Source organism: Rhinoraja longicauda, chromosome 44, assembly GCF_053455715.1.
Source record: "Rhinoraja longicauda isolate Sanriku21f chromosome 44, sRhiLon1.1, whole genome shotgun sequence".
In the NCBI taxonomy this organism is placed as follows: Eukaryota; Metazoa; Chordata; class Chondrichthyes; order Rajiformes; family Arhynchobatidae; genus Rhinoraja; species Rhinoraja longicauda.
The window spans coordinates 8157922-8182283 of NC_135996.1; the positions used below are offsets into that span (position 1 = coordinate 8157922).

Below are 24362 nucleotides of genomic sequence, written 5' to 3' on the forward strand. Positions count from 1 at the left end.
CAATTAACCTACATACCTGTACGTCTTTGGAGTGTGGGAGGAAACCGAAGATCTCGGAGAAAACCCACGCAGGTCACGGGGAGAACGTACAAACTCCTTACAGTGCAGCACCCGTAGTCAGGATCGAACCTGTGTCTCCGGCGCTGCATTCGCTGTAAAGCAGCAACTCTACCGCTGCGCTAACATTTGATACAGAGGTTAGAGTGGATAAACACTTGATCAGTGCTGACATTGCAGGACTCTGGCTCCCCACTCCTTCACACAAATCCTTTTCCCCTGCCTTACCTAGTTCATGTTTTCTCCTCTTGTCCGTACAAAGGTGAGTAAACACTCTAAAGTGTACATCATCATGCCTTCATAGCCTTGGACATGCGTGCACTCAATCAGTCCCAAAGGCCAGCTCCATAAATGCACAAAGTCAAGAATATTTTATTAACATTTCACTGTAAGTCAGGAGCATTTCACAGAACATCACAGAAGAGAAATAAAAAGAGCACTTCTACCATTTGCAGTAATTACTGCAAAATAAAGCAATCTGGACTGTTGTGGCACCAGGTTATATCAGGCAGCAATTAATGAAGCTCTCCAACACAGGCTGGTACTCTCATTTTTTCTCTTCCTCCTTGTCCTTTTTGCCATCCTTTGGAGTCTGCGATTGCAGGGAGCCCATGGCGTTGCGAATAGCTTCGTTGTTTGGGTCAACCCCAGGTAGGTTCTCCAACACACTCTGCAAGAACTCAGGGTCCTCCATGACATCATAGTTATCTTCTTCCTATTGAAGATAGGGCAAGAGAGGGAATAGGAAAACCATGAGTAACGGACCCTTATATTTGGTTCAATGCTCATTCTGATTCTGCAGAAGATAAATGGTTTGTAGAGCTTCAAGATCACTTTTGAAATTCTGCTCTTGGCCAGATGCTGGAGCGACAGGCATTGGGCTGGGTGCATTTTGGGTACCAGCTAAACGGGTGTATGTTCTGTGCTGTTTCTCAGTGTCCTGGGGTGGAAATGTGATATGTAAGGTGTGGAGTGAAGGAGAACAGAACAAGTACAGATGGGGAAGGAATGTATGAGCAACAAAAGCAATGAAACTGGACAGGTAACTGTGATCACAGCAGTTGTTGGAGATGCCCATTGTCTCTGCTACACAGAAGCAGTATCTGTGTGGTGGACAGCTCAGGAACAAAAGCTCAGACACCCTCTTTGGGTGGTCAATCTGTGAAATTCATTGCCAGACAACTGTGGAGGCCAAGTCATTGGGTATTTTTAAAGCAGAGATTGATAGGTTCTTGATTAGTAAGGGCGTCAAAGGTTACAGTGAGAAAGCAAGAGAATGGGGTTGAGAGGGGAAAATAGATCAGCCATGATTGAATGGTGGAACAGATGCGATGGGAAGAATGGCTTAATTCTACAGATGAGAGTTGGTGGTTGAGGGTGGGGTGAGTGGAACTCAAGTGATGCCGAGAAGGGTGGGGAGGGGCAGGGCAGGGCAGGAGGCCAAGGTGTCGGATGCACCTGGGCTGGCAGTGAGGAGTTGGTTGTACCTTGGCTGTAGCTTCTGATGTATCCATGGCGGTCCCAGCATCCATGCTGGATAAATCTGCAGCACTCCCGAATTCTGCGGAAGATCAAAAGTTAAAATCATTTTCCTGATTTCCTTCAGCCCCTCTCCAGCTACTCACCCCCCCCCCCCCCCCCCCCCCCGCCCCTCCTCACCCAGACCCACTCGAGCTGGCTGGAGTTGGGGACATGGAACGTGTCACCACATCAACAAATGTTCCTGGTTGGAATTCAATAAGCCCATCCCGCTAGCTGATCAAGGCACCAAGGAAGGAGCAGTGCCAGTAGTGTGTCCTGGTCAGGAAGAGTGGTGGGATTATAAGTACACTCTCAGAGTGCAATGTCCTCTCTGAAGAGGAGAGCTCTAACTGGTATCTCTGGACAACATTTATCCATGAGCCAGTATTCAAAGAAAATGTACAGATAAGCCAGTCATTTACTGACTTATTCAGGCATTTGTGAGTCTTTCTGCAAGCTGGCTGCATCATCTCCTACACTACTGGACACATTCAATGTGCTTCCTTGTCAGAGAAACACTTGGGGATGACCCGAGGTCGTGCAGCGAGTTGGAGGAATGCAATTTTTATAATCACCAGGACAAGAGGAAAGGTGGCTGCTGGCTGGCTGGCTGCTTGGAGGAGAGAATTCGAAAAAGTGTGAGGAATTAACACATTGTGGTCGTGGTGAATCGCAGTGAGAATGTTCAGGGTCCGCGAGAGGGAACGATCACACTGTGCAGGTCACACATGTTTACGGGGTCACCAACTGTGCAGGTCACACATGCCTACGGGGTCACAATATAGACTTGCTGTAGGAAAGACTGAGGGGTTGAGGCATTTGGGTAAAAGGGACTGGGGAGACATTCTCCATGTGGGTACCGGCTGCCTGGAGGGACATCTGCATGGCGTAGGCAATCTGCTCCTCCTCCGTCATGCTGCTGATATCTGGCAGCCCAGTCTCCGGGGACTCCTGCTGGTTTATTGACATCTTCAGAAGGGCATCATCCGGTTCTGAAGGGAAACAATGAGAAGTCGATCACTGTGAATCTAGGCCAGCTGCTTGCACACATTCCCCATCCTCCTTCACTGACCCAGACCTCCTTCTGCTGCGACCCTCTCCAGCCACTTACCCACATCACCTCCTCTCCCAGACCTCCTCTCCAGCCACTTACCCACATCACCCAGACCTCCTCTCCAGCCACTCACCCACATCACCCCCTCACCCAGACCTCCTCTCCAGCCACTCACCCACATCACCTCCTCTCCCAGACCTCCTCTCCAGCCACTTACCCACATCACCTCCTCTCCCAGACCTCCTCTCCAGCCACTCACCCACATCACCTCCTCTCCCAGACCTCCTCTCCAGCCACTTACCCACATCACCTCCTCTCCCAGACCTCCTCTCCAGCCACTCACCCACATCACCTCCTCTCCCAGACCTCCTCTCCAGCCACTTACCCACATCTCACCCAGACCTCCTCTCCAGCCACTCACCCACATCACCTCCTCACCCAGACCTCCTCTCCAGCCACTTACCCACATCACCTCCTCTCCCAGACCTCCTCTCCAGCTACTTACCCACATCTCACCCAGACCTCCTCTCCAGCCATTCACCCACATCTCTCCCAGGCCTCCTCTCCAGCCACTTACCCACATCTCACCCAGACCTCCTCTCCAGCCATTCACCCACATCTCTCCCAGACCTCCTCTCCAGCCACTTACCCACATCTCACCCAGACCTCCTCTCCAGCCACTCACCCACATCACCTCCTCACCCAGACCTCCTCTCCAGCCACTTACCCACATCACCTCCTCACCCAGACCTCCTCTCCAGCCACTCACCCACATCACCCCCTCACCCAGACCCCCCTCCCACTCCAGCCGCTCACACACATTCCCCACCCCCCCGCCCACATTCCAATCCAGCTGCTCACCCACGTCGCAACCCCCCTCACTCACCCAGACCCTCCTCTTGCCATGAGCCCCTCCCTCTCCAGCTACTCACACAACCCCCCCCTCACCCAGACTCCCCTCTTGCCACTCACACACAAGCCCCTCCTCTCGACCAGACCCACTCGAGCTGGCCAGAGTTGGGGACATGGAGCGTGTCACCACATCAACAAACCACTGAGACCATAGAGCCCAGTCCAAAGATTCCTGAACAGAAATGCTGGAGACATCTTTCAGAATTATCCCAAGTGTGAATTGAGCAGTTTTGAACACAAAGAACAGACACAAAGCAGAGGGAGGGAATGAACCAATTGTTATTGCTGTTTCAAATGGTCAGCATGCCTCCTCTGCACTGTAAAGTTCACCAATCTGATGATCCGGAGTAAGAGCATCCCTCCATGGCCTGAGAGCTTTAATAGCTGATCTGCCTTAGGAGGAAGGAACCAAGGACTCAGACTCTGTCACCACAGTGTAATCATGGCCAGCATGATCAAGAGGTGCTTCCCTCCCACAACTAGCCCACCACAACACTGCCGCTCCTCATAGGGTCTACTGCCCACCAGTTTCAGTAGCTACACACAGGAGACCCAGACCACCCCCTCTTTCAGCAAAGGCCCCACCGTCACCAGTCGGAGTCACAATTCCCGCCTCCACGGCCGACACAGCTGCTGCTCGCCTGGCCTCCTCCTCCTGTCTCTGCCGCTGCTCCTCCATTGACACACGCAGAGCCTGCAGGAATTCAACACAACATGGATGAACAGGACTTCATGTCTTTGACCATATCACCGATCATCCTTCTGCAAATAAACGGCATCACCCCAGCCACCCCAACAGACTCTCCCACAGCAGTTTAAAGCCAATTAGTATTCATTTGAGGTCGGTCTGGTAATAAGGGAAAATAAAGCGACCAAATTGAAGCTAGATAAAATAGTTTAACATCTGACATTGACCAGAAAACCAAAATAAGGGAGAAATACCCAGGGGGACTGAAGCTCAACTCTTCTATCACATGTTCTTTAAATACAATTGACAGCGCTGTAGAGGTTTGATCTGATGTCATGCAGCAAAAGTGATCTCACTGCATGCACTGGAAGCAAGGCACGGAGTCACTGCATCTCAGTGTTAATGTTCACTGGTCTCTACACTCACAGAGGGGGAGAACAAGAGAGAGAGAGAGAGAGAGAATACCTGAAGATTGCTTGCAGCTTTCATTTTCTTATCTAGGATATACTTGCTACTGAAATGTGTGAGTTTCTGACAACTTGCTGGTCAGGCTCAGAAGACCAGGCAAGTCATTTAGTACTGAGTGGAGGAGAAATCTCTCTACTCTGCTGTTGGTGAACCTGTGGAATTCCCGCCAGAAGCAGTGGAGGGTATCCTAAATATATCCAAGGAGACAGACATCTTTCTAAGAGGCATCAAGGGGAATGGGGAGAGCACAAGAATATGGGCAGAGGGGCAGGATCAGCTAGGATTGTGTTGAATGGTGGAGCGGGCTTGAAGGCCTTAATGCCACAATCCTGCTCCAACTTTACCAGCTTTCATGAGAGGGAAGAGAAAATAACATCTGCTTACCAGGGCCAGCTCCGGGTCGGCACTGGGGTCCACACCAAACTCAAAGTCACTGGCTCCAAGTCCCAGCATGGTGCCTCCTTCTCCAGCTAGAATGGGGGAGCTGATGAGAGCGTCTGCAAGGCTTGGGCCTGGGGGCACTGTCACCAGATGGGAGCCCGTTCCGTCCTTTCCATTCAGGGCATTGATGAAAGCTGTTAACTTGTCCGTGTTCGCTTCCTTAAGGGGAGAGTGCTGTTATAATCAAGTTACAAAGAGAAGGGCAGATGGGGCAAGAGGGTAAAGCTGTCTGCCCAAACAACTTCCTGTGCTGCCTTTTAGGAAAGTGGCAGTACAAGTAGAGAGGCTAGTAATAAAAAGGTAGTAAACTTGCCGTTATCGGTCCATGCGTTGGGTATAAAGGTTGGGAAGTCATATCGCAGTTGTATAAAGCATTATAGAGGCCACTTTTGGAGTATTGTATGCAGTATGGTGGAGGCTTTGGAGAAGGTGCTGAAGAGATTCACAAGATGTTGCCTCCATTAGAGAGGCCAGACAAAGTTCAATTGTTTTCTCTGGAGCATCGGCAGTTGAGGAGAGACCTGATAGTTTACGAGAGGCGTAGATAGGGTATATAGTTAAGAGTCCATCTAACTGTAATTGTCAAATACTAGAGGGCATTGGTTTAACGTGAGAGGGGGAAAGTTTAAAGAAGGTGTGTGGGGCAAATATTTGTTTGTCATAGAAAGTTGGTGGATGCCTGGAATGTGTTGCCAGGAGAAAGAAGGGTGGATGCCGATATGATCCCACTGTCTAAGAAACGCTTAAATAGGTAGGAATAGAGGAATACAGATCACATACAGGGAGATGGAATTTGTTCAGCTCTGCATTGTGGTTGGCGCAGATATGGTGGGCCAAAGGGCCTCTTCTAGGTTTTGTCATGCTCTTTTTTTTAAACATTTGCATCAACTGCAAAAGTCTTTATCGTACCCTATGTTTTAAAATCTAAACTATACATTTTGTTACGAAACGCAAAGGACCGGTCAGGGCTGGAACAGGACAGCATGGCCAATGATGTTCTCTACTGTCCCTTTACCTTCACAGTCGCCATCTCCCCATGGATAGAGATAATTTGTTGTCAGTCAGCAGAGACATGATAGGGATTCCACTCTCTGCTCCCCCAAACACACTGCTATTATCCTAGGTTTTGAGTTCCCATCAAGGGATCAGAATCACATCAAGTGTGTGATGGATTTTGTTACATTCCACGACCTAAGGATGTACACTGTGCTTCACTGGGTCATATGACCACCATCCCACCCAATCCCTCCTCCCCAGGTCCCCTTTATCCAACTTCTCCACATTCTGCCATGACTCACCTCCTCTCCAAAGTTCACAATATCCACATTCACCTTCTCCTTCTTCAGCCTCTTGGCCAGTTTGATCAACTGCAAGGAGCAAAGCACAATAAACGATTGAATACACAGGCCTGGCAAGTGACTGACAGACGCAGAGAAGCAGAGAGAGAACCTGTTGACAAACATCATGCTTGCCTTCCACCCCATCTCAGTCCAGTCCCATGTAATGGCCAGATACTGGCACTACTGCCTTATAATGTCCAATTCAAGTGTCCACTTGACCATGGTGCAATACAGGCCACCTGTGTGGGCTCCTCACAAAGGAAGAGAAGACCCAAAGTGCCACCTGTCTATTCCCTTCCCAGATGCTGCCTGCACGTTGTGGCAGGTTGAGGAATCGCTATCTAGTCGAGGAGGCAGTACAGGGGTTACCTGCCTCAATAACAGCCTCACACACAAGCATCATTCTGCAGATACTCTGGCTGGCTGGTTAGGGCAACAGAGTCTGCATAATCCAGCATCAATCAAGTCAGAAGGGGAACACTTCTGGCTGCTGTTGTCGTGGCAACAGTGAGGTTTACCACGGGGAACAGACGGGCATTGGTGTCATGGCATTCGATAATCTATCATCGCTGACTGGAGTGAAGTTGGACAAGTCCCTTCAAACTCACAACCACCTGACTGAGACAAGATTCCGCTAACAATGGCAACCAGAGGCTTACTAAACATTTCATGAGTATTTACAGAGCATCAAAATCAACAGGATTCAGTAACAATCACACAATTTAGCAGAGTACTGAAATTATGCTGCAGGGGACAAACTCAAAGGAATGACCACCTGGGGAAAGAGGAGCAGAAACAACCGTGCAGTTACTTACGTCTTTCTCATTGTCTTCTACAGGACTTCCAACAAATACAATTATCCGTGTTTTGTGGTTCTTCCCCTGACGATGTTTAAGAGCTAACTGGAAGAAAGTTTAAGAATCAGAGCTCAGATAGATTTTGCTTGACCCCTCATGCACCCCACACATCTCTCACCATGTAGTGTAGTGCTTCAAGAGTGGAGTGAGCCGCTGGAGGCAAACAGTAACTGTACAGCAGTGGCAAACACCACCCCGGCTACATGTGGCCAGACCCGCAACGCTGCCAGGACAACAGACCTTCATGGTCAGATCAAGATCCCTGCACTTACAACAACTAGGACCTGAAAATGGTGTCAAACTGGTGACTCTGTATGCTATCTCAGTGTACTAATGCTATTCACTTGTACTGTATCTGAGATGCTTATCTAATATGTATCTGTTCTTGAGTACAGTGATACTTGTACAGAACTGTATACAAAAATGAATTTCACTGTACCTCGAAGGTATCACAAAATGCTGGAGTAAGTCAAGTCAAGTCTACTTTATTTGTCACATACACATACAAGATGTGCAGTGAAATGAAAGTGGCAACGCCTGTGGATTGTGCTAAAACTACAAAACACAATAGTTTAAAAAAAAAAGATACAACACAAAAAATAAATTAATACAGTAAATGAGTCCCTGGTGATATAAGAGTTAACAGTCCTGATGGCCTGTGGGATGAAACTCCGTCTCATTCTCTCTGTTTTCACAGCGTGACAGCGGAGGCGTTTGCCTGACCGTAGCAGCTGGAACAGTCCGTTGCTGGGGTGGTAGGGGTCACTCATAATGTTGCTGACTCTGGATCTGCACCTCCTGATGTATAGGTCCTGCAGGGGGGCGAGTGTAGTTCCCATGGTGCGTTCAGCCGAACGCACTACTCTCCGCAGAGCCTTCCTGTTCTGGGCAGAGCTGTTCCCAAACCAGATTGAGATGTTGCCGGACAAGCCCCAGAGTAGAAGCACTGAAGGATCCTCAGAGACTCTGAATTTCCTCAGCTGTCTGAGGTGGTAAAGGCGCTGCCTTGCCTTACTCACCAGTGCGGCAATGTGTGTTGTCCATGTCAGATCCTCTGTGATGTGGACTCCCAGGTATTTAAAGCTGTCACCCTATCCACAGTAATCCCATTTATCTCCAGTGGCGTGTACTTCCTCGGATGTTGAGCCCTTCTAAAGTCCACAATCAGCTCCTTAGTTTTTGTGACATTCAAGAGGAGGCTATTGTCCTGACACCAGAGTGCCAGATCAGCCACCTCCTCCTGGTAGGCCTTCTCCTCGTTATCGGAGATCAGGGCCACCACCAGTGTCATCAGCAAACTTGATGATGGAGTTGGAGCTGAACCTGGCCACACAGTCATGTGTGTATAGGGAGTACAGCAGGGGGCTAAGGATGCAACCCTGGGGGGATCCTGTGTTCAGGGTGAGGGGGTTAGATGTATGTTTCCCCCATCTTGATCACTTGGGGCCTGGCGGTGAGAAAGTCCAGGGACCCAGGCACACAGGGGAGTGTTAAGCCCCAGTTTCAGCAGCTTCTCAGCAAGTCTGGTGGGGTAACTCAGCAGGTCATGTAGCATCTCAGGAGAGAAGGAATGGGTGACGTTTCGGGTCGAGGCCCTTCTTCAGACTGATCGCCACTGTACCTCGGTACATGTGACAAATAAGGTACTATACCATACCATCTACCATTGTCCCGTTCCTTACTCTTACTAAAGAGATGATAATTACTGATAAATTCAGTCAGGAAATCGGGAGGATCTCCGTTTGCGAGACAGTGCCAAGAAAATTGAACCATCCTATCAACAACTAGAAAACAGTCACGGGCTGCTCTCTGCCTCAGTGGAGACACTCGGACTGGAAGTACATCAAATTATGAGAGGTGGAGATAGGAAAGACAGTCAGAACACCTTTTCTCCCAGGGTGGAAAATCCCAAGACTAGAGGACATAGTTATAAGGTGTGAGGGGAAAATATAATGGAGAATGACAGGTCTTGTATTAACATAGAGGGTGGTGGGGGTCTGGAACACATTGCCAGGTGTGGTTGTGGAGGCAGATACAAAGATGGCGTTTAAGATGCCTTTTGATAGGTACATGGATATGCAGGGAATGGCGGGATAGGGATCACAGTTCAGCACAAGCATTATGGGCCAAAGGGCCCGTTCCTGTGCAGTACGTTCTACGTCTCGACCAATAAAGGTACATATACCATGTTTTTACCATTCTATCTACATGTGTTGCCACTCTCACAGTTATGGACTTGGACCCCAAAGTGCAAATACTCACACATTAACTTCACCTGCCCCATTTCCACCCATTTCTGTAGATGGTCTATATCCTGCGGCATATTTTGGCATCTACCTCACTGATGGAAACTTCATAATTTTGGTGTTTTTTTGGTGACATTAACAAGATGGCGGCGCGTCCAGACGCAGCGGCTTTGCGCTCCCACATTCGATGCAATCCGGAGCAGCCCAGCACCAAACGCGGCTGCGAGAAAACAGGAAAAAGTGTAACCAGAAAACGCAACGAACTTACCTTCACCACGAAGAATTCCAGGGCGACAGCACGTCCTCACACAGCAACATCGCGCTCTTCAAAGCGCTGCAAACCACGCATGTAGCAGCCCAGTAGCGGGGGGAAAAACCCTACCTGCACCGAAATCCAGTTGAAGCCCGTGGCGGTCAGTACAGACCCAACGGCAGCGGCAGGTCCAAATCCAACGGCAGCGGCAGGTCCAGGTCCAACGGCAGCGGCAGGTCCAGGTCCAACGGCGGCGGCAGGTCCAGGTCCAACGGCGGCGGCAGGTCCAACGGCGGCGGCAGGTCCAACGGCGGCGGCAGGTCCAGGTCCAACGGCGGCGGCAGGTCCAGGTCCAACGGCAGCGGCAGGTCCAGGTCCAACGGCGGCGGCAGGTCCAGGTCCAACGGCGGCGGCAGGTCCAACGGCGGCGGCAGGTCCAGGTCCAACGGCAGCGGCAGGTCCAGGTCCAACAGCAGCGGCAGGTCCAGGTCCAACGGCAGCGGCAGGTCCAGGTCCAACGGCGGCGGCAGGTCCAGGTCCAACGGCGGCGGCAGGTCCAGGTCCAACGGCGGCGGCAGGTCCAGGTCCAACGGCAGCGGCAGGTCCAGGTCCAACAGCAGCGGCAGGTCCAGGTCCAACGGCGGCGGCAGGTCCAGGTCCAACGGCGGCGGCAGGTCCAGGTCCAACGGCAGCGGCAGGTCCAACGGCAGCGGCAGGTCCAACGGCAGCGGCAGGTCCAACGGCAGCGGCAGGTCCAACGGCAGCGGCAGGTCCAGGTCCAACGGCAGCAGGTCCAGGCCCAACGGCAGCAGGTCCAGGCCCAACGGCAGCAGGTCCAGGCCCAACGGCAGCAGGTCCAGGTCCAACGGCAGCAGCAGGCCCAACGGCAGCAGCAGGCCCAACGGCAGCAGCAGGTCCAGGTCCAACGGCAGCAGCAGGTCCAGGTCCAACGGCAGCAGCAGGTCCAGGTCCAACGGCAGCAGCAGGTCCAGGTCCAACGGCAGCAGCAGGTCCAGGTCCAACAGCAGCAGGCCCAACGGCAGCAGCAGGTCCAGGTCCAACAGCAGCAGGCCCAACGGCAGCAGCAGGTCCAGGTCCAACGGCAGCAGCAGGTCCAGGTCCAACAGCAGCAGGCCCAACGGCAGCAGCAGGTCCAGGTCCAACGGCAGCAGCAGGTCCAGGTCCAACGGCAGCAGCAGGTCCAGGTCCAACAGCAGCAGGCCCAACGGCAGCAGCAGGTCCAGGTCCAACGGCAGCAGCAGGTCCAGGTCCAACGGCAGCAGCAGGTCCAGGTCCAACAGCAGCAGGCCCAACGGCAGCAGCAGGTCCAGGTCCAACAGCAGCAGGCCCAACGGCAGCAGCAGGTCCAGGTCCAACAGCAGCAGGCCCAACGGCAGCAGCAGGTCCAGGTCCAACAGCAGCAGGCCCAACGGCAGCAGCAGGTCCAGGTCCAACAGCAGCAGGCCCAACGGCAGCAGCAGGTCCAGGTCCAACAGCAGCAGGCCCAACGGCAGCAGCAGCAGGTTCAGGTCCAAGGGCAGCAGCAGCGTGTCCCCCAAGGCACCGCAGCTCCCGGAAGGCGGATCGCACATGGAGCCGCATGGAGCTGCTCAACATCGGACACGATTGCGAGAGACTGGCTGGTGAGTACCACAAAACCCTCACCAAAGTCCCAACGGAGCTCGGTAGAACAGGCCCCTGGACCACCACACCGGGGAGTTGGAGACGGAGCCAGCGCAGGGAGAGGAAGCAAAAACGTGGTCGGAGAGCGGGGGTGCAGGCCAGGCTAAGGAGGGCCCCACAAAGACCATCCTTACCAAGCATCTTTCTCGCCAATGTCCGGTCACTCTCCAACAAGCTGGATGAGGTAAGGCTGTGGATCAACACCCAGCGATCCCTGAAAAACTGCTGCGCGCTGATCTTCACGGAGACGTGGCTCAACGCACTGGTCCCCGACGGGGCTGTGGAGCTAACAAACCGCTCACTACATCGTGCTGATAGAACAAAGGACTCCGGTAAGAGCAAGGGCGGTGGGCTCTGCATCTACATTAACAATGACTGGTGCACCAACCACACTGCAATAGAGAGCTACTGCTCCCCAGACCTGGAGTACTTACTGCTCAAATGTAGGCCGTTCTATCTGCCGCGGGAGTTTACGGTGGTCATCATCATGGCCGTATACATTCCCCCACAGGCTAATGCTAACCTAGCATTAGCACAGCTGCACTCGGCCATCAGTAAGCAGCAGGATGCCCACCCCAACGGTGCCTTCATTGTTGCAGGGGACTTCAATCAGGTCGACCTACGAGCCTCGCTCCACAAATTCCATCAGCATGTGCAGTGCCCTACCAGGGGCTCAAACACACTGGACAAGGTGTACACCAATGTAAAGGACGCCTACAGAGCTCTCCCCTGCCCACCCCTGGGACAATCCGATCACCTCTCACTGTTTCTACTGCCCGCATACAAACCCCTCATCCGCAAGACCAAACCCACAATAAAGACGGTCAAAATATGGCCCGAGAATGCCACCCTACAACTCCAGGACTGCTTTGATCGCACCGACTGGGACCTGTTTGCACAACAGGCCACCTACGGTTCAGAGATAGAGGTAGACTTGGAGGAATACGCATCCACTGTGCTCTCCTACATCAACTGCTGTGTGGAAAATGTCACGGAGGACAAGGTGATAAAGATGTTCCCAAACCGGAAACCCTGGATGAACAAGGAGGTACAGAACCTGCTGAGGGCACGCAACAATGCCTTTAAATCTGGTGACACTTCAGCATACAGTGTTGCCAGATCACACCTAAGCAAAGGTATTAAAAGGGCCAAAGACACCCATAGGCAACGGGTGGAAGACCACTTCAACACCACGGACACCAGAAGCATGTGGCAGGGTGTCAGGGACATCACTGGCTACAAGAGCAGCCCTGCCTGCCCCCACAGCGATATGGCATTGACCAACGAGCTTAACACCTTCTTTGCCCGCTTTGAAACTGGCAAAACCACCTTGAGTGAAAGAACCCCAGCCGAGGCGGTGGGACAGGTCTTGCAACTGAGCACACAGGAGGTACAACGCGCTCTGCAAAGGGTCAACCCACGCAAGGCTGCAGGACCGGATGGTGTTCAAGGAAGGGTACTGAAGGACTGTGCTGAACAGCTGGCTGAGGTATTCACCAAGATCTTTAACCTGTCATTATCTCTGGCTACGGTCCCCAAGTGCCTGAAGTCGGCTATCATAGTTCCGGTGCCGAAAAAAGCAAAGATCTCCAACCTGAACGACTACCGCCCGGTTGCCCTAACGCCGATTGTCATGAAGTGCTTTGAGAGGCTAGTCCTCTCACACATCAAATCCAGCATCCCTGACTCACTGGACCCACATCAATTTGCATACAGGGCAAATAGATCTACAGAGGACGCCATCTCTCTGGCTCTTCACACTGTCCTGACTCACCTAGAGAGACAGGGCACGTACGTGAGGATGCTATTCATAGACTATAGCTCCGCCTTCAACACGGTCATCCCCACCAAGCTCATCACCAAACTCCACCAGCTAGGCCTTAGCTCGTCATTATGTGACTGGATCCTGGACTTCCTGCTGGAACGACCGCAGGCAGTGAGAATGGGCCCGCACCTGTCCTCCACTATCACCCTGAGTACCGGCACACCACAGGGCTGTGTTCTGAGCACCATGCTCTACTCCCTCTTCACACACGACTGTGTTCCTGCATTCGACACCAACACCATTGTCAAGTTTGCAGATGACACAACGGTGATCGGGCTGATCACCAACGGGGATGAAACAAACTATAGAGCGGAGGTGCAGAACCTGGCGGACTGGTGCTCGGATAACAACCTGTCCCTAAATACCACCAAGACCAAGGAGCTGATCATCAACTTCCGTAGGTCACATAACGGGGAATATGCCCCGATCTCTATCAATGGGGTCAGTGTGGAGAGAGTGTCCAGCTTCAAGTTTCTGGGCACTCACATTTCGGAGGACCTAACATGGTCCAATAACACTGCTGCGCTGGTCAAGAAGGCACAACAAAGACTGTTCTACTTAAGAACACTGAAAAAGTCTGGTCTACCCCAACAGCTGCTGAAGACCTTCTACCGCTGCACCATAGAGAGCATCCTAACGCATGGAATCCCTGTGTGGTACCTCAGCTGCACGGAGGCAGAAAGGAAAGCTCTACAGCGGGTAGTCCATAGAGCTCAGAGGGCCATCGGAACACAGCTACCAGACTTGGAGGGCATCTACAACACACGATGCCTCAGAAAAGCCACCAGCATCCACAAAGACTCTTCACACCCCTGCAACAGTCTGTTCGAACTCCTTCCATCGGGCAGACGATACAAGGCCTTCTATGCCCGCACCTCCAGACTCAGGAACAGCTTCATCCCCAGGGCCATAGCTGCTATGAACCGGTCCTGCTGAGCCGGATGGCCACAACGCATAGATCAACTTGCACTTTACCCTGTCCAAAACTGTTACAACTGTTCGTTTCGTTGGGTTGCTGCTGTCTAAATTACCTAAATTAGTGCATCGTATGGGAGGCGCATTCCCAATCTCGTTGTACCCCTGGGTACAATGACAATAAAGATATATTGTATTGTATTGTATTGTATTGTTTGTCTGCAAACTTACCAACCAACCCATCTACATCCAAGTTGTTTTGTAGCACAAGCAGCAGACATCCCAGCACAGATCCCTGTGCAATGTCACTGGTTATTCTTCCAGCCAGAATAACATCCTTCAACCACAACCCTGTCTTCTACGAGCAAGACTGTTCCTAATCCAAAAGTCCAAACCTCCATGGATTCCATGCATCTCAATCTCTTGGATTAGTCCTCCATAGAACATAGAATAGTATAGCACAGAAACGTGCCTTTCAGCCTACAATGCCCTTGCCGAGCATGATGCCGTAAAACTAATCTCCTTTACCATGCGATCCATATCCCTCCATATCATAAGGGACTTTATCGTGCCTTAATAAAATCCATGCAGACAACATCCACTGCCCTACCCACTTCAATTAACTTTGGAACCTCAAAAAAGTCAAAATCAGGTTGGCAAGACATACCTGCTGCGGATTAAGCCACGCTGACTGTCTGAAGAAGGGTCTCGACCTGAAACGTCACCCATTCCCTCTCTCCTAGATGTTGCCTGGCCTGCTGAGTTACTCCAGCATTTTGTGAGCCCCTATAGGTCTATTCTCTCCCAAATGTGTGTATATCGCATCCCAAAGAATCCCCGCCACTAACACGAAGTTCGCCAGCCTATAATTTCCAGGATTATTCCTACTTCCCTTTTTGAACAAAGGCACAACATTGACTACTATCCAGTCCCCTGGGACTTTGCCTGTGCCAAGAGAAGATGCAAAGATATTTCTGAAGGTCCCTACATTCTGCAAGGCCTCTGCAAAAAGCTGCTGACACTGAGTCAACTAAGGATATCAAACCGAGACAAAGTTGAGTCATTTGGGTTAAGATGGATATGGAGCAAGTTGCTGGAGACAAGATACAGTAGCTATGATTGTTGAATGGTGTAACAGGCTTAGTGTAGTGGGGAAAAAGTCATGAATTATGCTCTTGGTTTCTCCTCTCCTGAAATAACGTGGCCACACTGTCCTGCTCATTATCTGACTGCGGCTTGTGGGAGTTCCTAAAGTGAGAGTGAGCAGAGTTTGAATGGAACCTGTAGAGTGCCGAAGCTGTGAAAGACTTGACTGGGTGGCGAGTTTGCTCCCTAAAGGTCTCACTTACGTGGGCAACTCGGATACCAGTGCAGAAGCTGATTTTCCCAGTGGGCTGCACAGCATGAAGCTTGGAGAGAATCCGTCCTGTGTCAGGGGTTAAGGTAGTGAGCACCTCACAGTTACTGCAAACAGACCAAGGGAAAAAACTGTTAAAACAGAACAATGCAACAATGTCTGCTATATAATGGACTCTGAACCAAAGGGTAGGAGCACAAACTGATAGCAACATGATAACAGAACAAAGTCAGACATGGGGCAGTTACTGGACAATGCAGCCATTGATGGAAGGATGGAGGCCATGGAACAAAGACCCAATGATGGGAAGGGTAAAAGGCAGGAGATAGCAGCAATGATGGGAGACAGTGGAAGGGGGAGGATACAGTAATGCAGGGAGCAATGGGAAACGAGTAGTGCAGAAAGCGATTGTTCCAAGGCTTGGGGGGGGGCTTAACAATGTGTGAAAGAGAAATTGTAATCTGATTCATCACCACAACCTGATGGCCTGCACCTGAGAGTTTGGACCATGATAACTTCACAGGAAGCAGATGCCCCAGTTGTCGTTTCCCAAAATAGTTCCCACAGCTTGGAAGGAGAAAGTAAAATACCAACGTTAAGTAAAAGGGTGGTGTGGATGGTTGGGAGAGGAAAGAGCTTCGACCAGTTAAGTTGATAGCAGTGGCAGAAAAAAGTCTAAAAATTGAGTGGTCACCAGAAATAATAACAAGGGATTAAAGTACCAAAGTCATTTTTTCACCTAAAAGGCATGCTTTACCCAAGAGGGCTTGGATGCTCCATTGCCATGTATATAAACAGGCGGGTCAGTAGGTCTTTAGATATAATACGACCCAAGGGATGGACTGTTCAGGCAGGAAACGAGCCTTGCTCTTCCTCAATGGCCGAACGGGAATAATGGCCAAAGGCTCCTTGTTCATATCTTTTATTTAACAGGCCTGTACAAAGCTTAGGGCTGTCCACTGAACATATAATATCCAGTCCAGCCCAGACCAATTAGATGACAAACCAGTCACAACTTGTACCTGTAATCCTGGCTGTTTCAGCTGCGCACCACTTCCTTGGTACCTTCTAAAAGAGTGGTGCACAATCTCAGCTCAGTACTGCCTGATGCAACAATAGACTGAAGGTACTTTTGCCAACAATGAGCTGAAGCACTACATGCACAAGGATAACAGGCGAGTTTGAATGAGGAAAGACTGTTGGACTGAAGTGCATTTATTTTAATGGGAGAGGCCTGATGGGTAAGGCGGATGAACTTAGGGTGTGGATAGGACTGTGTGACTGGGATGTTGTAGCCATTATGGAAACCTGGCTAAGAGAAGGGCAGGACTGGCAGCTTCATGTGGATAAATGTGAGGTTATCCAGTTTGGTGGGAAGAACAGGAAGGCAGATTATTATCTGAAGAAGGGTCTCGACCCGAAACGTCACCCATTCCTTCTCTCCCGAGATGCTGCCTAACCTGCTGAGTTACTCCAGCATTTTGTGAATAAATCGATTTGTACCAGCATCTGCAGTTATTTTCTTATATTATCTGAATGGTGCCAAGTTAGGAAATGGGGAAGTACAACGAGATCTAATGACATGTTGGCCTTCATAACAAGAGGAGTTGAGTATAGGAGCAAAAAGGTCCTTCTGCAGTTGTATAGGGCCCTAGTGAGACCGCACCTGGAGTATTGTGTGCAGTTTTGGTCTCCAAATTTGAGGAAGGACATGCTTACTATTCAGGGAGTGCAGCGTAGGTTCACGAGGTTAATTCCCGGAATCGCGGGACTGTCGTATGTTGAAAGACTGGAGTGACTGGGCTTGTATACTCTGGAATTTAGAAGAATGAGAGGGGATCTTATTGAAACATAAGATTATTAAGGGATTGGACACACTAGAGGCAGGAAACATGTTCCCGATGTTGGGAGAGTCCCGAACCAGGGGCCACAGTTTAAGAATAAGGTGTAGGCCATTTAGAATGGAGATGAGGAAAAACTTTTTCACTCAAGAGTTGTGAAGCTGTGGAACTCTGCCTCAGAAGGCAGTGGAGGCCAATTCCCTGAATGCTTTCAATAGAGTTAGATAGAGCTCTTAATGATAGCAGAGTCAAGGGATATGGGGAGAAGGCAGGAACGGGGTACTGATTGTGGATGATCAGCCATGGTCACAGTGAATGGTGGTGCTGGCTCGAAGGACCGAATGGCCTACTCCTGCACCTATTGTCTATTAATGTTCCAGAGTATAGGTGCTGCAGGAGAGGTAGAATTGGGTGTAAAAGGGGAAGGGATGTTGCTTTACTGATTAAAGAGAATACATGGCAGTAGTCCAGTAGTTCATCCAATAGACAATAGGTGCAGGAGTAGGCCATTCAGCCCTTCGAGCCAGCACCGCCATTCAATGCGATCATGGCTGATCACTCTCAATCAGTACCCCGTTCCTGCCTTCTCCCCATACCCCCTCACTCCGCTATCCTTAAGAGCTCTATCCAGCTCTCTCTTGAAAGCATCCAACGAACTGGCCTCCACTGCCTTCTGAGGCAGAGAATTCCACACCTTCACCACCCTCTGACTGAAAAAGTTCTTCCTCATCTCCGTTCTAAATGGCCTACCCCTTATTCTTAAACTGTGGCCCCTTGTTCTGGACTCCCCCAACATTGGGAACATGTTATCTGCCTCTAATGTGTCCAATCCCCTAATTATCTTATATGTTTCAATAAGATCCCCCCCTCATCCTTCTAAATTCCAGTGTATACAAGCCCAATCGCTCCAGCCTTTCAACATACGACAGTCCCGCCATTCCGGGAATTAACCTAGTGAACCTACGCTGCACGCCCTCCATAGCAAGAATATCCTTCCTCAAATTTGGAGACCAAAACTGCACACAGTACTCCAGGTGCGGTCTCACCAGGGCCCGGTACAACTGTAGAAGGACCTCTTTGCTCCTATACTCAACTCCTCTTGTTACGAAGGCCAACATTCCATTGGCTTTCTTCACTGCCTGCTGTACCTGCATGCTTCCTTTCATTGACTGATGCACTAGGACACCCAGATCTCGTTGAACTCCCCCTCCTCCTAACTTGATGTTCAGTGAGGCTATATGGGCAGATCTGAGAAATAAAAAGGAGGTGATCACATTGTTGGGATGCACCACAGGCCCCCAAATAGTCAACAGAAATTAGAAGAAAAAAATATATCAGGAGATTACAGGTAGCTGCAAGACTAATAGGATTGTCAGAGTAAGGGATTTTAACATTTCCAATATAGACTGGAATTGTCATAGTGCCAAGGATTTAGACAGGGTGGAATTTGTCAAATGCATTCAGGAAAGGTTCCTCAGGCAATATGTAGAGGGCTTGACAAGGGAGAGGGCAAAGCTTGATTCACTCTTAGGAAATTGGGGAGGGCAAGCGACCAAAGTGTTTCTAGCTAAACAATATCCTTCCAAGAGCTGGGATATCCCGCTATGTCAATGTATACATTGACAGCCATCCTTGCAGTCCATGAACTCAGCAGTCGTGGGGTCATCTGCAAACTGACCAACCAACCCATATGCATTTATGTCCAAGTTGCTGAATATAATGAATTTCACAACAGTGGATGTGGTGGCTGCTTGTTGCAGAATCATGTTGTCACATTCTTCACAGCAGGTCCGATACCGGCAGCAGTTCCCACAATCTTTGCAGAGGCTTGTTACAGCTTTACTCATTTCAACAGGCCCCATTCCACTGTTGGCTTCATCAGTTCCACAATGGCTTTCTCAATTCGGGGCACCAAGGAACATAAAGCAGTGAGATATCCCAAGCAGTGAGATACATTAAAGATTGGTGACTTACTTGGCGAGTGTGATGAGTCCAACGTTGTTCTCAGGATTGCTGCGTGTTTTGGAATGGCAGACGATGTTGACAGCATCCTGCTGTGCCTGAAGTCTGGTTGGCAGGAAGTCTCCATTCCTCATATATTCACTGTTGTCAACACTGTAACAAAACCAGCAGAGGTGGCTGTCAGAGAGTAGAAACCTGTATGGCATCAAGCTCAGAGGGAAGATTTGTCCACCAACCCAAAATATTCAGTGTATCTCTCTGACCTATATAAACATAGCACAAAAAGTAAGGAAATTTGTGCCATTATTCTGCCATTGACTCTTGTTCGGTGTTGTTTGGTGGATTGGATGATTGAAGTCTGAAGAAACAAGACATATTGGCAACTTAACAATTTATTCATTTAATAAACAGGAGCCTCGGTAGCGTGTGGAAGAACCATACACAGCCACAACAGCCTGGCACCTCCTCCTCATGCTGGACACCAGCCTGGTCTAACACTGTTGTGGGATGGCATCCCATTGTTCAACCAGCATTTGTCGCAAGTCAGCCAACGTGGTTGTGTTGGTCACTCTGGCACGAACAGCACGCCCAAGCTAATCCCACAAGTGTTCAATGGGGTTGAGGTCAGGACTGCTGGTAGGCCATTCCATCCTCTCCACTCCCAAATTCTGGAGGTAGTCTCTGAGAAACCCTGAGCTGTGGGGGCGAGCATTGTTATCTTGGAGGATAGAGTTCGGTCCCAGACTGTGGAGATATGGGATTGCCACTGGTTGCAGAATCTCATTTCGATATCTCTCTGCATTGAGATTGCCTCCAATGATGATAAGCCTCGTTTTTCCAGTGAGGGAGATGCCGCCCCACACCATCACACTGCCTCCACCAAAAGATGTTACTCTATCGGTGCAGCAATCAGCATAGCGTTCTCCGCGTCTTCTCCACACTTTCACCCTATGATCCAACTGCCGTAGGCAGAATCTGAACTCATCGCTGAACATAACGTTCCTCCACATGTTCAGGTTCCAGTGCACGTGTTGCCGACACCAGCGCAAACGGGCCTGACGGTGAAGGGCAGTCATGGCAGGCCTCCTGGCAGCCCTATGAGACCGGAGATCGTCTGCGTGCAGTCTGTTCCGAATTGTCTGGGCAGAGAGCCGTCGGCCATATCGTCCTGCAAACCTTGACTGCAAATCTGTAGAAGACAGCCTACGGTTCCTAAGTGCTGACAGGGTGAGGAAACGGTCTTCTTCGGGTGTTGTCTTCTTGGGACGCCCACTTCGCGGCCTGTCTCTGATATCCCCCGTTATATGGAACTTGGCCTTCACTTTGGAGATGGTACTAGGGCTCACTCCAAATAATGCCGCAACTTGATTTGCGGAACACCAGCTTGAAGTTGCCCTATCGCACGGGCCCTATCCAGATCAGTCAAACGTGGCATGCCGATTCTTGGAGCAGACACCTACTGACCACTGTAGCAGGGCCCATGCTCACAGATGCTGCCAATCAGGCACCTGATTGTCAGCACCTGGGGGTACCAGAAGCTCAAAACAAGAGTCAATAGCAACAGCAGAATAAGCTGTTTGGCATTGGCAGAGATTTGGCAGATTTTTCAAGGGCGCAACCCATATACTCAGCTCTGCTGCTCATCCCACAAATGCATGTTCCTTACAAATGTGGCGCCATTTAAAAGGGAAATAAACAGGCTTTCCAACGGTATAAGATTTATTGCCAAGAAGCATTGTTACAACAAAGAAATAATCTACCAAACACAAATTTCCTTACTTTTTGTGCTATGTTTATATCCAAGCAATCAGTCAAACAATTTTGCGTTTTCGAGGTATAGAGATACAGTGGCATAGTGGTTGAGCTGCTGCCTCAGAACACCAGAGACCCCGTTTGATCCTAACTACAGGTGCTGTCTGTAGAGAAGTTGCACGTTCTCCCTGTGACTGCTTTGGTTTCCTCTAGGATCTCCGGTTTCCTCCCACATTCCAAGTGCGGATTTCTTGGTTAATTGGCCTCTCTAAAATTGCCCTTAGTGTCTCATGAACACATGCTAATTGGTCAGTGTGGTCTCGGTGGGCCAAAGGGCCTGCATCCATACTGTATCTCTAAAACTAAAAGAAAAATGAAGAGGAACATAGATATAGAGGATAGTCACAGTCCCTCCCCCCTGGGATTAGGGAATTAAGAACTAGATGGAAAAGATTTAATGCAAGAAGGGAAAGTTTCAACAGGAATTAGAAGGACAGAGGGTGGTGGGAACAAAAAGAATAAGCTGCCAGAGGAGATAATTCAGACAGGCAGAGCATTTAAAATAATAGTCATAGTGTAATACAGCATGGAAACAGGAACTTCAGCCCAACTTGCCCACACCAACAAACATGTCCCAGTTACACTAGTCCCACCTGCCCGTGTTTGGTCCATATCCCTCCAAACCTATCCTATCCATGTGCCTGTCTGTTACTTAAATGTTCAGATAGTCCCAGCTTCACCTACGTCCTCTGGCAGCTTGTTCCACCTGCACGTGTTTGGTCCTTATCCCTCCAAACCTGTCCTATCCATGTACCTGTCTGTTACTTAAATGTTCGGATAGTCCCAGCTTCACCTACGTCCTCTGGCAGCTTGTTCCAAACACCCACCACTCTTTGTATGAAAAAGATACCCCTCAGATTCCTATTAAATCTTTTTCCCTTCACCTTAATCCTATGTTCTCTGGTTCTCGATTCAACTACTCTGGGCAAGAGCATCCATGATCTTATATATACCTCCTCCAACCTCATCTATTGTATATATTCACAAAATACTGGAGTAACTCAGCAGGTCAGGCAGCATCTCGGGAGAGAAGGAATGGGTGACGTTTCGGGTCGAGACCCTTCTTCGATCTATTGTACACCTCCTCCAACCTCATCTATTGTGTACCTCCTCCAACCTCATCTATTATGTACCTCCTCCAACCTCATCTATTGTATCCCTCCTCCAAACTCATCTATTGTATCCCTCCTCCAACCTCATCTATTGTATCCCTCCTCCAACCTCAGCCGGGGGTGGGGGAGCCGGCCCGAGGTGAGGGTGGGGGAGCTGGGGTGGGGGAGCCGGGCCAGGCCGGGGTGGGGGGGGGCCCGGGGTGGGCCGGTGCGGCCCTTTCACCGTCAGGCGCGGGCGGCCTGGAACGTGGCAACGACACCAGCCTGACCGCGGGAGGAGACGGCAGGGGAAGGGTGCAGACATTGTGGCCTCCCATCACAGTGAGGAGGGAGGGGACTCACTGTGATGGATGGTTCTTGTGTGTGTGTTTGTGTGTGTGTTTGTTGGGGTTGTGTAATTTGCTTGTTTATTGCTCTATTATTGGACTGTGGGTGACGACATTTCGTCCAACAAACTTGTTTTTTATATGACAAATAAAGACATCCTGAATGGTGATGCCGTGTGTCGGCCTCAGGCCGGGGGTGGGGGGGCCGGGCCGGGTGAGCCGGGGTGGGGGTGCCGGGGTGGGGAAGGGGGAGCCGGGGTGGGGGAGGGGGAGCCGGGGAGGGGGAGCCGGGGTGGGGGAGCCGGGGTGGGGGTGCCGGGGTGGGGAAGGGGGAGCCGGGGTGGGGGAGCCGGGGTGGGGGTGTGGGAGCCGGGGTGGGGGTGCCGGGGTGGGGGAGCCGGGGTGGGGGTGCCGGGGTGGGGAAGCCGGGGTGGGGGAGGGGGAGCCGGGGTGGGGGTGCCGGGGTGGGGAAGGGGGAGCCGGGGTGGGGGTGCCGGGGTGGGGAAGGGGGTGCCGGGGTGGGGAAGGGGGAGCCGGGGTGGGGGTGCCGAGGTGGGGGTGTGGGGGAGCCGGGGCGGGGGAGGGGGAGCCGGGGCGGGGGAACCGGTGTGGGGGCGGGGGAGCCGGGGGAGGGGGAACCGGGACGGGGGAGCCGGGGAGGGGGAGGGGGAGCCGGGGTGGGGGAGGGGGAGCCGGGGGAGGGGGAACCGGGACGGGGGAGCCGGGGAGGGGGAGCCGGGGTGGGGGAGGGGGAGCCGGGGTGGGGGAGGGGGAGCCGGGGTGGGGGATGGGGAGCCGGGGAGGGGGAGCCGGGGTGGGGGTGCCGGGGTGGGGGTGTGGGAGGGGGAGCCGGGGCGGGGGAACCGGGGTGGGGGCGGGGGAGCCGGGGTGGGGGCGGGGGAGCCGGGGTGGGGGAGGGGGAGCCGGGGTGGGGGAGGGGGAGCCGGGGTGGGGGATGGGGAGCCGGGGAGGGGGAGCCGGGGTGGGGGTGCCGGGGTGGGGGTGTGGGAGGGGGAGCCGGGGCGGGGGAGCCGGGGTGGGGGAGGGGGAGCCGGGGTGGGGGAGGGGGAGCCGGGGTGGGGGAGGGGGAGCCGGGGTGGGGGAGGGGGAGCCGGGGTGGGGGAGGGGGAGCCGGGGTGGGGGTGTGGGAGGGGGAGCCGGGGCGGGGGAGCCGGGGTGGGGGAGGGGGAGCCGGGGTGGGGGAGGGGGAGCCGGGGTGGGGGCGGGGGAGCCGGGGAGGGGGAACCGGGGTGGGGGAGGGGGAGGCGGGGTGGGGGAGGGGGAGGCGGGGTGGGGGATGGGGAGCCGGGGTGGGGGAGGGGGAGCCGGGGTGGGCCGGGCCGGTGATGCTGTGCCTCGGCCTCAGGCCCCATCCTCGGCGGGCGCTGAGTCACGGAGCGGCCACTCGGAGCGCAGGTGTCTGCCCGGGGGGGAGGGGGGGGGCGGACTGCCCACTCGCGGGGATGCGGGGACCGTGGGGGGGGGGGGGGGGGGGGGGGGGGGCGCGGGGCCTCACCAGACCATCGTACTCTCCAGAACCATCTTGAAGCTTCTCCGCCGATCCTCTGCCCGCCGTGAGCGCGCCGCCCATTGGTCAGAGTTGTCGCCAATCAGTGCCCGTCTAACTGCATGGCCGAGAGGCCCCGCCCACTACGCGGCGCTCCCTCAATCCCCGCCCCGCCCACAGCGCGG

General features: G+C 52.2%; 1 protein-coding gene across 3 annotated transcripts; it reads right to left on the reverse strand.

Moving 5' to 3' along the window:
• psmd4a (proteasome 26S subunit ubiquitin receptor, non-ATPase 4a) lies at positions 1–24315 on the reverse strand. Of its 3 annotated transcripts, none has more exons than XM_078431953.1 (10): positions 24187–24315; positions 19433–19573; positions 15610–15724; positions 7297–7383; positions 6440–6508; positions 5085–5315; positions 4136–4238; positions 2439–2570; positions 1545–1618; positions 1–772 (listed from the first exon to the last, which is right to left on the reverse strand). In XM_078431953.1, exons 1-10 carry the CDS (start codon positions 24210–24212, stop codon positions 605–607), a joined length of 1146 nt encoding a protein of 381 aa, XP_078288079.1. In that variant the 5' UTR covers positions 24213–24315; the 3' UTR covers positions 1–604. The 3 variants fall into 3 exon arrangements, with proteins under 3 accessions (XP_078288079.1, XP_078288078.1, XP_078288080.1); XM_078431952.1 differs by having other exon boundaries at positions 7–772; positions 4130–4238; XM_078431954.1 differs by having other exon boundaries at positions 15–772; positions 4130–4238; positions 5085–5300.
• Positions 24316–24362: the final 47 nt, after the last annotated feature.